Here is a 15353-nt window from a genome sequence, read left to right as displayed (position 1 = left end):
GGGGGTGAGGGGTCATGGAGGAACTTAGCCTCCCTCGCAGATGCTCTTTTGGCTGGTCACACAATCTTTCCTCATTGGGGAGGAGAGATTGCATGACAAGCAAGCAGCAGGTCTATTCCGGGGGTGAGGGGTGGGGGGTGGGGGTAGGGGGTGAGGGGTGGGGGTGGGGAATGGGGGTGGGGGGTGAGTTTAACAGACATGGATCTAGACTCTCATATACGCGATAAACGAACATCCTGCAATCTCACACGAAATCACGAGTTCGGGGATGAGGGTACGCTTAATTTGTTCATGGCGCGAGCTGTGGGGATCTGCGATCCACCTTAACATTATTGAGTTCGACAAACACATAAAAGTAATCCAAACTGTGGCTATCGTTTATTGTATTGCTTTTTTGTTTGAGACTCGTAAGATCTTGGATCTTGGATCGACTAAATGATACAACTGACGTCATATTGGTTTTGATTCTTCAAAGTGTAACAAAACTGTAACTTTATATATACAAATAAACTAGATTAACTTTCCCTGGTTAATCATTTACCATGTGGCCTTCGAAAAACCGGTTGTTAGGCTGGTTTGTCAATGATACTAAGTAGGGCAAGCGTCAATACTACTAAATGTCGCTATTGTCATGATACAATTACAAATGTCGTTATTGTCATTACACAAACAAACGTTCTGCTCTTGAGATATGAACCCTGTATTCTCATATTAATTCGGAATCTTAAAACTGCAGCACAACTGTAACTGTAAATAATCTGGATTAACTTTTATGAATTTGCCAAAGTGGCTTGTGAAAAACCGGAATCTAGACTGGTTTTATTGAATCGTTACTTTAAATAGCGAGCAGTTTCCTTCCTTCACCCCCCCCCCCCCTCCCTTTTTTTTTGGTGGGCAGGGAAAAAATGTTTTTCCCTTTTCTCGTTTGTGTTTGGGATTTGAGCATGTTACATTTTGAATCTTCATTTCTAATCCTCTCTAGGATCAGAGAAAAAAGAAAGAAAAAAGTTCACTGCCTTCAGTTTATAATTTCTTTCAATTTCAGATTTCCGTTTTTCCCTTCCTTGTAATCAGAGTTCCATTAATAGAAAACGGAACATAAAAATAAACAACAAACATGTTTTTAGTAACTAAAATATGCTGGTATCACTTATATTCGAGAGATAACTCTCACGACAATAAGCTCTAGTGTATTTGCCGTTGCCGATTAAGGCATTTCAATGGTCGAATCGTCCAACTGAGTAAAGCTTGAGGTTGGCCGCTGATAAGATTGGTCCTTAAAATTTTTAACGGACGTGCGTAAATAAAGCTGAAGTAACGAGTACTGGGACTTCAGTGGCACAAACAATTACAGCTGACGATAAAATTATCAATTCAATTCGAAAAACAAACTTAGCACATCAATTTTTTGCAACACTTTCTAATTTTGCATATTTCGTGAAAACGGGAAAATTCAGTCACGAAAATTAAATTAGGTGACTTGCCGTGCAAGCCTTTAGAAAATTGGCCAAAGTCAAGTGCTGCGATGTACACTTCAAAATCTCGAAATTCGCGTGTCGCGAAAAATTCATTTAATAATGTACACAAGCCAACAAATCTCATGTTAGTGGTGGTATTCACTGTAGTCATGTTGGTGCTTACAAGCGGAACTATACTGAACAAGGATGCACAGGGGGAAATTTCCGTCCTTTGCTGCATGCAATTACGATGACATTTCTATTTTTATGTAATTTTTTTTCAGTTTTCGCTCGCACCAATATGATACCGTGAAAATAACCTGCATGGATTACATCTTGACTTGTATCCCCCTCAAGAAAATTAAGGCAATTGGGTCTCTAGTTATTTACTTGAAAAAATAAGGGGGTGGCCTATCATCTGACGATTTAGCCGTAACTTCGTGGGGCTTTGGCAGAGTAACATGGTTGCAAATGTCAACATATATGAGAGTCTATGAGAGTATATGAGAGTCTAGATCCACGTCTGTTAAACTCACCCCCCACCCCCACCCCTCACCTCTCACCCCCTACCCCCCACCCCTCACCCCCTCACCCCCCACCCCCCACCCCTCACCCCCGGAATAGACCTGCCGCTTGCTTGTCATGCAATCTCTCCTCCCCAATGAGGAAAGATTGTGTGACCAGCCAAAAGAGCATCTGTGAGGGAGGCTAAGTTCCTCCATGAATGATCTTGCTTTTAAACTGACCTGAACGGCAGCACTTGTCAAAAATCCTGCTGAGTCAAAATCCATGCTGAAGAGTAGAGTGAATCGGGATGCATTGTTGTTCACGGGTGTTGATACATTGCCAAAGGCTTCAAGCAAGGCATAGATAGCTTCTAGCTTTTGATCTGATAAATAACATTAACAATAAAAAGCGGTTGTCAACTGCATGTAAGTATATATCTTTCCGTACATGTATGTTTCCATGGAAACCCAGAATAGTCAAAGCTTTATGTCCACATTAAGGAAGTAATGAAAAAAATTGAAATGTTCACTCTCTTTGAAATTAATAACATGCAAGCACAAATAGAACTTCCTGATTCACAGTTTTTACTGTACCTGCTCTAGTACTTATCAAAGACCTGTTTCTCAAATATTTTTTTAAAAACATTAAGATTCAGTACAAGTAATTATCTGAAAAAACTCAATGTAAGGTAGTGGTGTTATTAAAAAAGCTGTTTGGCCATACTGTTATAATTTTAAAATCAGTTCAACATGGTTGCCTGCTCTAAAATCACATAGAAAAACAATGATACTAATTTTATTTATATAATATTATTACTGGGGAACTACATGTACAAAAATCATTCCAAGGATAATGTTTAAGTGAGTTAGGGTGAGGCTCGTAGACATTTTTCGAAGAGAATACAGTACATGCAGAATCATAATTATTGTTATAATTTTCAAACCTGTAAGAGCAGAATGTTGTGAACATGCTGCAGCAGTCAAATAGTGCATGACGTGTTTGGAGTTGACAGTTTTTCCTGATCCACTGTGCCCCATGAAGACAATGGACTGATCCATCCGAGTGGCCAGCATGTTCCTGTAAGCTGTCTGTACAGAAGCAAAGATGTGCGGAGGCATATCTTCCTGTTTGCAGCCACGGAACATCTGAATCACCTGTGTTTTAAGGATTTCAATGAATGCAAGATAAACAGCAGATTTTTAAAAAAAAAAAACAGCTGACGTAATAATTACTTCTACTACACTCAAACCAGTGTTGTGAGGACAAACTTTACTTCCCTAAATAATTAAGATTTGACTTCTATTAAACAGACATGACTAATAATGACAGGATATAAGCATTCTTCTTGCTAAATGGAGCTGTTATAACACCTGTTACGGCTGAACTCACATGATGTTATGGATGATACGTGTGCTTACATGTAGTCCCTAAAATTGGTATTTTAACAAGCATGCATGTACACATGAAGCAAAGGAAACTGAAATTTTTTACTTTCTAATCCTTACTCCAGATTGCATGAAAATGCATTCCTATGGTTCTAAAATTTTAAACAATTTCTGAGGGTACATGCCATTAGATCCCCCTAGAAGCTCAAACTCATTTTGGGCCATCATTACTGGGGATAAATGGTGAAAATAATATTTATGTGTCACCCCTGCTGACAACCTCATAAAGGTACCGATCGTTTTCCCACTTACTTTGTCAGTGTAGATAGCTAGCTGTTGCTGTGGGTTGATGACTATCAGGTTGGGTCCAGCATAGGTGTGAATAAGGTTACTACCAAACCGCTGGCGTAAAGTGTGAAGACAGCTTGATTCATTGAGGTAACGCAGTGAGGCAAGATCCTCTGATCTGTCATACTGTGGTGGATTGGCCTGCAATGAAACAGTAACAATAAACTTCAAAATATAAGTAAGATTTTATTTGATTATCTAATACCTCATACTGCACATTTCTTTTAAAACTACATTGGTGGACCAAACAGCTCTGCACTAATTTTGTATGACTGACTGTAACTTAAAATACATGACTGCTACTCACTCCACCCTTTGCCTATGACAATGTTACACAGGCTTAACCTTGTACAGGGGTGAGGGTCAGGGAACAGAGATTTTTCATTCGCGTGTGCTGTGATTCTGTTGCAACCCTAGCGAAACTGCAATCAACTTTCCTTAATTGCAGTTTTGAGAGATTTGTTGTACACAGTGAATTTGTTGCTTAAGAGCATTCCAAGCTAGTACTAGTTGCTAGTACTGGCCGGATCCTACATGTTATTAATTAAAGACTCCTCTCAAATCCTAAATGACAAGATGTACATCTAACTTACTCTTTTTGCAAATATCTTTTTGGAATTTTTTTTCCTTTGTGTCTCTGCCTCAACTGATCAATGAAAATGCATGAATTACATGTAAATGCATAAAAGGAAGTGCAAACTGTTAGACTACAACATTGAACTTGCATGACAACTCCACCAAGTGTTTCTAGCATTTCAGATTTTCAGCTCATCTGAAAGTTTTCATTAACAAACCTTTTCAACACTGTCTTCTTCAATGGTGATGATCTCCCCACCATGATCCAGCTTCACTTTACACATTGGAGTTTCATCATCTTCTTTGACAACTTTAGTCTTCTGAACCCTGCCGCCAGAGAACCCCGCCTTGTGAACCACCCACACCTTCTCAGCATCTAGCCATGCCTTCTGTGAGTTCACTTCTTCTTCAGATTTGGCCTACAGTGTATTACAAGGGAGAGTTCCAAAAGTTATAAGCTAAGTCTAAGGGTTTAGTAAACACTTTATACATTTGACTCTTGTTATCTCAAACCTTGTGGACACCCGAGAAAATATTTTATTACTGTACATTGTAGAAAATAACCACATGGAATGAAATTTACCCACATGCTGCCAAACCTCACACAGTGGAATCTTTTGACTTCAAGATTAAAGTGAATTTAGTTCAAGTTTTGTTCAAAATTCATCATTTGAAATAAGACCCCTTCACCTCCCTGATAACCCTCCTTCCTCCACCCAACCCCATGCATAGGCTTTTTATTGAACAATACTTTATATAATATTATTATTATAAAGACACCACAGTGCTTCTGCCATGGTTTGTCATTTGTCTTGTTGTTTGGAAAGTTGATGGTCTTGAAACTCTTAAGTTCTTCTACATGCAAAAGAAAGAACTTTGTTCCTAAAGCCACCCGCACATGACTTTATACCAGCTGTTTCCACTGGATCAACTAACCGGATTCCTTTTACAGTAAAAAAAAAAAGTATTACTACTATTATTAATTATTAAATTATGATTCTATTAACACAGCGCAGGTCAGAGATTATTAAAACAAAACACATGCATACCTGACAACGTACAAGTATAACAAATAATTCACAGAAAACATGACTGTGTGCACATCTGTAAATAGACAGATCTACAGCAAAGCTCATCACCGCCAGTTGCATTTAAGTGTGTACACGGTAGGGAAAAACATGTTCTAGTTGGAAACATGACATGTTTTGGCGACAAACATTCGAAGTTTGGAGTAGGTGGCTGTTGTTGACTTGATTTATTTTTGCTCAACAAAATATTTTTTGCAAGCATTTTTAGAAGTTAAGAATACTTTCTGGAGGCAAGTGTGCTGTTTCTGAGTGAGAAATAATTTTTATGCCTGCAAGTTGAGAAAACTGGAATGAGCTTATGAGTGGAACGTGTTGACCTGGCGTGACAGTTTGCTTAATGGCTGTCAAACTTTAAATGTTTGGCGACAAAACACATCATGTCTGGCACCCTATTAGCACACGTTTTTTTGTCTTGTGTCCACACTTAGATGCAACTGATGGTAGTATGTATGAGCTAATTCATCATTTTGGTGTTGATGATCTTTCATTGATCTTTTGAGTAGCCTTAGATTTATATATGGTGTACAGCCTGTAGCTTTCAGTCAGATTTAACATAGTCAACAGGCCTTTACTTTGTAATTCGGTACACCACATTTCTATGGACACCCAGTACTCAATAATCCCTCAGACGAATCAGAACGAGAGGGCGGCAGTGGTAAAATAGCACCGAACTGAGAAACATTTTGTAATAGAATGTTTCTACTTTGAAAGGTTTTCCCTGATTGTTTTGATGTGAAAATATCCTAATGATGTTTTCAAAACTGTAAACACTTGAACTTCATATCCGGCTGATATTATTTCGTTTTCAAAACATCAACTTTTCTCAGATTACTAATGCCTGCAATCCTTTGACAGAAACACTAAAAGGACCTTCAGTCTACAGAAGAGTAACTCTGCTAAGATGATCATCTTGTGCTGCTTGAAACATAAGGAATATGGTTCTAAAACGCCTGCTAATTATGCAACCATTAACAAGCTTATACATACATGTACATGAGATATTGAGGTAAAAACAATATCACATGCAATACTGCATGGCTTACTTGGATCACGTAGGTTAAATTAAATTTAAAAAAAGCCTGTTAAAACACACATTTATAGCAGTTTTTTAGCTGAAGAGTGTGTCCATCCATACAAACTTTTTCTGCTTTCACATCTATTTCCAAGTGAATAATTAAATGATGTTATTCCTGTTAATGCCTTTGACAGGAATTTTGACTAAGAAAAACAAATATCACAACTTAAGTAAGATTCATGTATACACTTTTAACCGAGTTTTCAAGCGAAGTACAAAAGTGAAACAGGTTACCGGTTCAAAAATTAGTCTATGCATTAAGAAATTGCAACATTTTCAAATAAAATTTATTGCAAGTTTCCGTGCAAATCAACAACAAATGTAAACAAACACAGTGATCACTTGCAACTGATGTACTGCAGTTCCTGTACTGTGCTTAACCTTTTTTGGCTGAAAAACATGTATATTAAACATTATTACAAACCAGTTTGATTTTGTTTTTGTTTTTTCTTCTGACAAGATGATGAACCTTACATAAAGAAAAATACACTGTAAACTGGACTTTTAAAGGAGAAATAAACCATTTACACCTATTCTTGGCGATTGTTGTCTCATTTCACCGCAAAGATCTTGGCCAGAAATCGGATAATTGTTTACAAGGATCACAATGGAAATCAACCTTTATAAGTTGTTTGTAATGAGTGGCTGCTCATGAACTCTGGACATAGTTGTACATGAAAGTGTGAATGTATTTTATATAATTTTAAATAAAAAAACAATGCTGAAATGTTCAAAATTCCTCTTCCAGCCCACATCATCTACAGCTGTACAAAATGACCACTCTATCATTGAAATTTGTTTCTCTAGACAAACAAGCTATATGTAAATTTATAGATGTAAAAAACATGAATAATAACAAAAAGTAAAAATACACTAAGGAAATTTGCATTTTAAAAATATAAACAAAACATTTAACCTGACAAATGGAATTCCAACAGCTACACTGACATTGTAAAGATGCAAAATTAACATCCATGATAAGACAAATACTAACTGCATTCCAGAATAACAACTTTAGAAACCTCACTAGATAAGAATCACATTCTTCCAAACAATCTATACTTTGGACCATTAACACATTTTTAAGTAAAACAAGTTAATATTACAGGCAAATGTGGATTAAAATAAAGGACCTTGCGCCGGGAAGGATTTTTAGCAAATTTGTTTTAAAATATTTTGATCTTATTGTGCCTTTCCGTTTAAGAAAATCATAGACAGTGAATAAAATACATTGTACATCAGCTGGAAAGAAAGAAACCTCAGCTGACAAACAAACCTCAAATGTTACGACAGATTCCATGATAAATAAAGTGTACTGATTCCAGTAACATAGAAAATTTGTATCATAAATAAACCAATTCATTTAAAATCTGTACATTATTTATATTTTCTGACACATTTGCTCAGCCTTAAGAAAAATGGGAGTCTAGAAAGGCAACATAGAAATTCAATAAATATTACTTAGACAAATCTGATCAAATCTGTACTCAGACAATTGAGTGGCTAAAGCACTAAGTGATGACACAGGAATATTGTATTTCCTTAGTGACAGAAATTGCATATTTCAATAATATTTCATTGAAATTATGTTATGGTATTCATTAAGTGGAAAAGTGAAAATTTTTCTTGCCACAAGTCTCTAATATCAAAACCCACAGAATGCATTTAATCTTACAGATTTAAGTTCTTAATTCAATTAGATCTAAATCATGCCAAAATGGGAGAAACAACTGATCCTTGACATGTCATAACAAACTGAATGCTCATTGTCTTGTAAAAATACCAAAACTATTGACAGAATCAACAGGCTTCTGGTACGAAACTATGATAACAGAATACCACATACATGCAAAAACAGGAAGCCAAATATTTTGACAAATTGTGGTCACGTAACAATGTGCTTCCATTCTAGATTGCTGAACTCTGAGTAAATTTGTTAACAGGTACATTGTATAATAATATTTGACATTCCTGTAAGATCTCCTGTAAACTACAGAAAATCGATCTATTGTCCAAAGAGCCTATGACATATCGTGTGCAATCTACTTTGTCAAATCTGTTCAACTTGTGTTGTGACAAGGCCATGTTTTTCAGTTGACAAGTGAAATGCATGTACCCTTAACAAAGCCTTCTGACTAATGATTTCTTGTTACTCTTTTGTCAAAGGGAGCACGTTCGACACCACACCGTAATTACCTACAATAAAAACGCAACAAGGATATCTATTCTGATGCTAATTAGACGCAGTGATGCATTTAAGCCTGTGAAATTAACAAAATCATGAATACCACAAAGCAGAAGATAATTAATATTATTTTACAGCAAAAGAATTAGAGGGGCACTAAGTCATTTGTTTCCTTACAAGAACGAAAATGTTAATCAAGTGTACTGATGTTTAAATTCCAAGTGCTCACAAACGTTGGCTGTGCACAGAAGCGGAAAGCACATTAAGTACACAACGGGAGTACGAAAGTGAATTTCGATTTAACTCAAGGACAGTACAAGTATATTAGGAACCCTTAATTATTGCTTAACACCTCCCAAATGCACCAACCTTTTTCTTCATTCTTTTGCTCCCACTACGAGCAAGAGTACCAGCTTTGAGATTCGATTCATCCAGCTGAACTGTAGACCCATCTAAACCGCTTCTCACGCTCAACTCCGACAATTCTGGAACGGGGATCACTTTGATCACAACCTCTTCTCCCGACATAACAATCATTTCGATGATCTTTTCTCTTGGCTCGTTCTCCACGTTGATTCCGTTAACTTCGACCAGGCGATCGCCGGGTAACAAACCTGCCGTACCATTTGGCCCGACCGGTTCCACAAAATGCACGGTTTTCCCGCTGCCTGGAGCGTTGGCTCGCCTCAGAGCAAAACCAAAATCGCCGCTTGATCGTCGTTTTAGCTTGATAACCCTCGCTACTCCCGACTCAACGGGCTTGACTTCCGGTAGTTTGAGATCTACCCCCATTTCCTCTAACGACTTCTCAGACGGAGAGAGAATCGACGATGGTGAAGTAGTGGCATCTCTAGATGGCAAAATTATTTTCGGTCCACCGAAATCTACCGGCGCATCAGCGAATGACTGCTCCGCATTGGTTGGTTTTATAACGCCATCGACTTGATCCATGGGCTGTGTTGAACGAGCTGGTTTACCTCTGCTGTTGTTGTCGTTTTCGGATCCTGATCCTACGTTGATCAATTTTACTTCGAACTCCACAACACCCTTTTTGTCGGCTAGAATTCGCGGAGGTTTAGGTGGACCGCTGTTCTCTTTATCAGTTGATGGAGAAAACGCATCAGTTGACCTAGTGCTAACTGAAGTGCCATTAACTTCGCTCGAGGAGCGCGGTTGCTTCTCTTCGCTCGGTGTAGTTTGCCGCGGGCTTTGCAACTTGATTTCGATACTGGAGCTTTTCTTTCGCTTCACCCGTGGTCTGGGCACGGGTTTGCCATCTTCGGAAACTTCATTTTCATATCGTTTTTCCTCCTCTGATTTGTGAATTGGTTGCGGTGCGTTATTTGTCGAATTAGAGCTGAAATATGCAGAACCGCTCGGAGAGCCCATGCTACCAGTAAAACTACCAGTGGTATCTGTACTACCTGAACGTCCTTTCCAATCTACACGCTCCACACCAGGTGAAGGATTTCTGTTATCGTAGTCGTGTTCAACATCGTATCTACGTTTGTCAGTCTTCCTAAAGCTAAATCGCCCTCTCTTGTCGTCGACTTCAGACCCGGCGATGATGTTCCCAAGTTCGCCGTGAAGCTTACGATCCCCTTTGTGCTTGTCTTTATCCTTTTCTTTCTTTCTCTTTTCCCTCCGTTCTTCTTTCGTCTCGATTCCCTTGTCTTTATCCTTCTTCTTGAAGGAAAACATTGCGATAGATTACTCGTCCGGCGCTTCGTTAGTTTACTACTTCACTTTCAAACACGTCTCCATTTACTATCACAAATGGCCGCCAAATTTTTAATTCATGAATCCGGGGACTGGAGTATGTGATCACGTGATGAAAAGTTATTACAAGAATTGCGTTACGTCAGATTTTTGTCACGAGCTTTCCACTTCTCGAAAATTCTTTTGAATAAACAAGTTATTTTCCCAGAGATAAGTTAAATGAACTAAGCCTTAGAAACGACGGACGATTCGCATCAACGTTAGATGAACTATGAAAGTGGTAATACGAATGGAAGTAAACGTGATCCAGGTGCTTAAGTCACGGCATTGGAATGTCACGCTTCGTGATCATGTTGATCAATTTCCTGTACGTTAAAAGCCGCGAAAAACTCATTGCCGCCCCCGGCCCGGAGGATGATGTCGACCCCATTTTACCCTGGGGCGAGGGCCCAACGCCGAAGGCCAGTACATGTACTGTATTATCATTTGATTTTCATGATCAATTTTCGCGTTAAATTCAAATCAAAATCAGGGCATAAAAATATTCTACCTTTATTTTAACTTTACTACTATATTATAGCGATCAGTGATAAGTCATTAGTTTCTAATTAGTTTAATGTTGAATTAAACCGCCCCACGTGGCAAATAAGAACAAAGTCTACAACCTCAAGTTATCACAAGGTCTGGACAAAACAGCCATCACAAAACGCTCTAAATTACGCTCTTCGCCGCCATGATGTTTCAAATAAAAATCCCGTTCGCTACTGCAACGAATCAACTGGTCATCTTGTCATACATGTATAAGCAAATCGCGCAGTAGCAGGGGATTAGATCGGGAGAACGTCGTTCGGATATCAAACCAATACCCATCGCTATATTCTAGAAAATGGCACTTTGCCATCGTGTGTAAATTTCATTATGTATACGCGAAATTAACTTGGTTAACTGCCAGCAAGCGAGCGAATTTTGCATTTACGCCATTTTTTCCGACAATGCGTATGCCAAGTACAAACGCCTATAAACCGCTGAAACTGGACAAGAGGGAGAACTGAACCGGACCGAAAAGCTATACCGCCTTCTATGACCTGCTGTGCAAGCCAAATTAAAAAGAACTGAACGATTTTTAAGTGAAATTCCGTGGGTATGGCGAGCAATGTCCCTGATCTGAACGGTTCGTTTGTCTTTCGTGGAATATCCCGAGTTCGGAAGTCGAGTTTTCCACAAAAGCTCACCGGAATTTTTCACTATATTATGTTTTTGGTCAATGCTCAAAAATTCCTATTTTCATGCTAGAAGATATCACTATGATGTGCTCCATTGTGTTCACATAAACGTGACTCAATCAATTTTGCTTCTACAGTTAAAAAAAATCATTTCAATAACGCGAAATTACATTTACCTTGACTCTAACTCTTGTACGTTTAAGCATCAGTGAGCAAAGCTTCATAGCTGATTGTTCGTCGTTCTGCAATGAAGTGAGTTTCCTATTATGATGAGAAAACTTGCTCCGACGCTGCCGAAGAAGGTTGTATTGCATTGGCAAAGCTTTTCTACGCGTGCCTCAGCCCATTTTTAAAGCTCTACAATTGACGATGACTCCGCCCCTCAGAGCCCAGCCCATCAATTAGAGATTTTTTTCTTCACTGCTACTGTTGTTACTTATCTAACTTTTCTACATTCAAGAAACTAATAATGTACAAGTTTTTATTGAAATAATTCTTTTTTTTTTCATGCTGCAAATAGGCACTCAGCACTACTCTGTATTTATTGTGTTTTCGAGGTTACCTCTTTATAAGCCGTTTTTTTGTTAACTAAAAATCTGCGCTGATTGCGCAGAAAATTAATTAGAGCAGCTCGGGCATCCAGTCCCGATTCGCCCGTGAAATCTTCGCCTCGTCCCAGCTATCCAACCTCGTTCCAAGAGGGAGGACTCCTGGGAACGAGGTTGTCGGCATCAGTCTATATTCTACCCCTGGGACTCCAAGAATGCAGCTTCCAGAGGCTAGCGAAGTGACTTGTCACCTTGCTAAATCTGGGACAAGTTACAAAAAACGTATATTAGATGTAACTGTTCCGAGCGAGCATCGAACCTTAAAAATAATGAACAGTTACGTCCCGTAAGGTTTAGGCCAAAAGCAATGGAGCCCGCAACAAACCCTTACCACGAAGGGCCAAGGCACCAGGAAAATTTGGGGGTTTGTTATAAAAGGCACGCCGCACGCTATAACGAATTTGTGGGAATTAAATCTCATGATAATAAAACCACCGAAATTATTAATCATAATTAAATTAACAAGTTTTGAGCAGTTGACAGAACTGAGTAATCATATGATAAGGGATATAACAAGGGAATAAAGTGGCGTAGATGACATAAATGCTACCACAAAAAATGAGAGAGTTTATGTGTTATTTACTTCTTATCAAAGGATGGTTGACGATGGATACTTGCAGTATCAATCGGCTTTTCTCCACCGATAAATATCTGCGCACTCTCATTGGACGAACAACCACAGAGGGCATAACTAACTGATGACGTCAACGCGTAATCAATGAATTATACCGCAGATTATTCGAAGACATTCAGTTTTGCCAGAAGCACGTACGTAAGAGGAGTATATACCGTCTGGTATTGGCAATACTAATCTATCTTTCAGGACCTCTTTCAGGATTTTTAAACATGATCCTACAAATGAAAGCTTTCAATTAGCGTGCAGTGTCAGTGATAAGTGATGAGTCATCAATGTGTAATCAATCAGGCCACAAAATGTTTAGCCATTGATTAGTCTCGATGATCAAACTTGTCATTTCATTGAATAGTCATAGATATCATGACTCGAAGCACAGCTCAAGTGCAAGAAATTAAAGCTGTCTTAGCGTCTGCTAACGTGCCGGTGCGTGTCAATGCAGCTGGCTATGATGAAGTCTTCCCAAGCTGATGCAGTAGTTCATATCCCATATGGGAGATTATACAGTAATCAATTTCGATTTTAGATTTAGTTTTTTTGTTGAAAAACTCTACACTGGCTGCGAGCACTCTCTCCTTTGCTCGAAAAACCGTGGAGAAGAACTTGCTCGTTCAGTTTTTTGCGTTCCTTTGCGTTCATTTTCGAGCAAAACGGAGAGACCGCTCACAGTCTAGTAAAATGCCCAATTCCTCCATAATTTTATGAAAACGCCATCTACAAAAAGTACATTTAAATTTATATGAATGAAAAAGGAAAGGGGATAAACCATTGACATGACATCAATCAATGGGCAATCGATAGCATAAAGGAATTATCCAGCATTCGCATCGATCAACGAGTCATCAATAGGCCAAAGGATTGGCACTCATACCCAGCGATTGATGAACTGATTATACGCTTTGATTATTGTAGATTAACTAAATTACGTCTGGATCACGAGATAACAAAATCCGACGTTGCCAAACCGTCGTCCGATTCATCCGATCGACAAAGACGAAGGGGCAAAATTTCACGACTAAACTTTTAAAATCTCAGGAATTACAGTGTAATAAAATCAGGCAGACTAGTTAACTAACATTTTTTGTTTAGCGGTAGTCACCCCGTAATCATCACCGGCTGTTTTCTCAGTCTTGGTGATAAAGTAGCGTACACGCACGGCCTGAATTTCTACATTAATTAGTACGCAGAAACTGTGATTTCATAAGATTGATAAATCGAAAGGATATGAAATTTGGATGAAATAAAGTTGCTGCATTTACGAACGTTTTTACCGGAGTGCGTCATATTTCAAGCGCGATATCAAGGGCAAGACAAAGTGATTGACTTCATTTTAAGACGAGTTTACGTTATTTATCCAAAATTGTTCTTTTTTCACTTTTCACTGACGCACATGTACTCCTGTGTAAAAATGTGTCTTTACATGTTACATCTTTGGGAAAATTTTTAATGCAAAACAGTTGAAGCCCCTTTATTTCCCTCAAAAAGAAAATCATACCAAGGTAGTCTTACACTCAAAATTTGAAAAACTTCCCCACCGACGGTTGGTTGGACATAAATTCTTTTTAAACCAATGATCAGATCATCACTTCGCGATACTAATGACAACTTTGATCGACATTTTATTGCTATGGTAACCATGCTACGGACCCAACAGTAAAAATAGTAGTACTTGCCTCAGAAAGGATACCGTTTTGAACGCGTTTCAAACGCGTTTTCAACGTGCTATTAACGCGTTTTGAGTGGGTTTTAAACGCGATTTAAACGTGTTTTGCACGCGTTTTAAACGTGGCGTTTTAAACGCGATTTAAACGCGTTTGAAACTCGTTTTGAACGCGACTTTAAGTGCGTTTTGAACGCGTTTGGAACGCGATGTAAACGCGTTTTAAACACTTTTAAATGACAAGGGTCTGAAGGGTGATCGTAGTACATTTTGTTTGGGGGGGGGGGGGGAAGGGGGTGGGGGGAGGATTGGTGGATTCGTACCGCTCTAGAGTTATGTCCGGTATCTTTCAGACCGACAGACCAACAGCAACTATTTTCAGTTAACGTACTATTTGGTATCTCTAAGGGATAAACTGAACCATTTAAGCCACGCCAGAAAAACTAGATTCTGGTACCATTAATCTTTCAAAAATGCTCGACGCTACCTTCCTTTTAATGTGAGACCAACTATTTCGAGCAATACCACCCCGGTACTACCACTCTTGATCATGACCAGTTGATACAACAATAATGGTATCCAACAATGAGTGATGCATTATTCAAAGAGACACAGGCATACTCGGAAAAAGGAAATCCGAGTGCTCCTTTCAGGAGTCGAACATAAGACCTTCTGATTACTAGTTTGGATTCTCTTCCACTGAGCTACAGGAGACTCGGGGGAGCTAAGACCATCCTGCTGCATACTGCTAGGATTTGAACATCAATGTGTGGCATGTGCGCAATGGAATAAGCGTGATGGTATATTTTAAGCCTGGCCCCGGTTGTTCAAAGAGCGGATAACTTTATCCAGGGGATAAAATGTATTGGTTGGTGTACATTTTATCCG

General features: G+C 38.7%; 1 protein-coding gene across 2 annotated transcripts in view; it reads right to left on the bottom strand.

Annotated features, from left to right (window-relative positions):
* The window catches only part of LOC146479708 (unconventional myosin-XVIIIa-like), a 54108-nt gene extending 43687 nt beyond the window's left edge, over nucleotides 1-10421 (bottom strand). For both annotated transcript variants that reach the window (XR_014864871.1, XM_085110541.1), the window contains exons 1-5: nucleotides 8991-10421; nucleotides 4492-4692; nucleotides 3662-3838; nucleotides 2908-3118; nucleotides 2204-2346 (exon numbers count right to left, since the gene is read on the bottom strand). Coding sequence is in view for 1 of the 2 variants with exons in the window: in XM_085110541.1 (XP_084966667.1) it covers nucleotides 2204-2346; nucleotides 2908-3118; nucleotides 3662-3838; nucleotides 4492-4692; nucleotides 8991-10322 (2064 nt within the window). In the remaining variant the exon portion in view is untranslated. The remainder of the gene's footprint in view (nucleotides 1-2203; nucleotides 2347-2907; nucleotides 3119-3661; nucleotides 3839-4491; nucleotides 4693-8990) is intronic.
* Nucleotides 10422-15353: the final 4932 nt, after the last annotated feature.

This window comes from Pavona decussata, unplaced genomic scaffold (genome assembly GCF_977016875.1).
Source record: "Pavona decussata unplaced genomic scaffold, jaPavDecu1.1 SCAFFOLD_58, whole genome shotgun sequence".
Taxonomy (NCBI): Eukaryota; Metazoa; Cnidaria; class Anthozoa; order Scleractinia; family Agariciidae; genus Pavona; species Pavona decussata.
The sequence above is the reverse complement of the archived record's forward strand: the minus strand, read 5'-3'. Positions and strand labels throughout refer to the sequence as shown.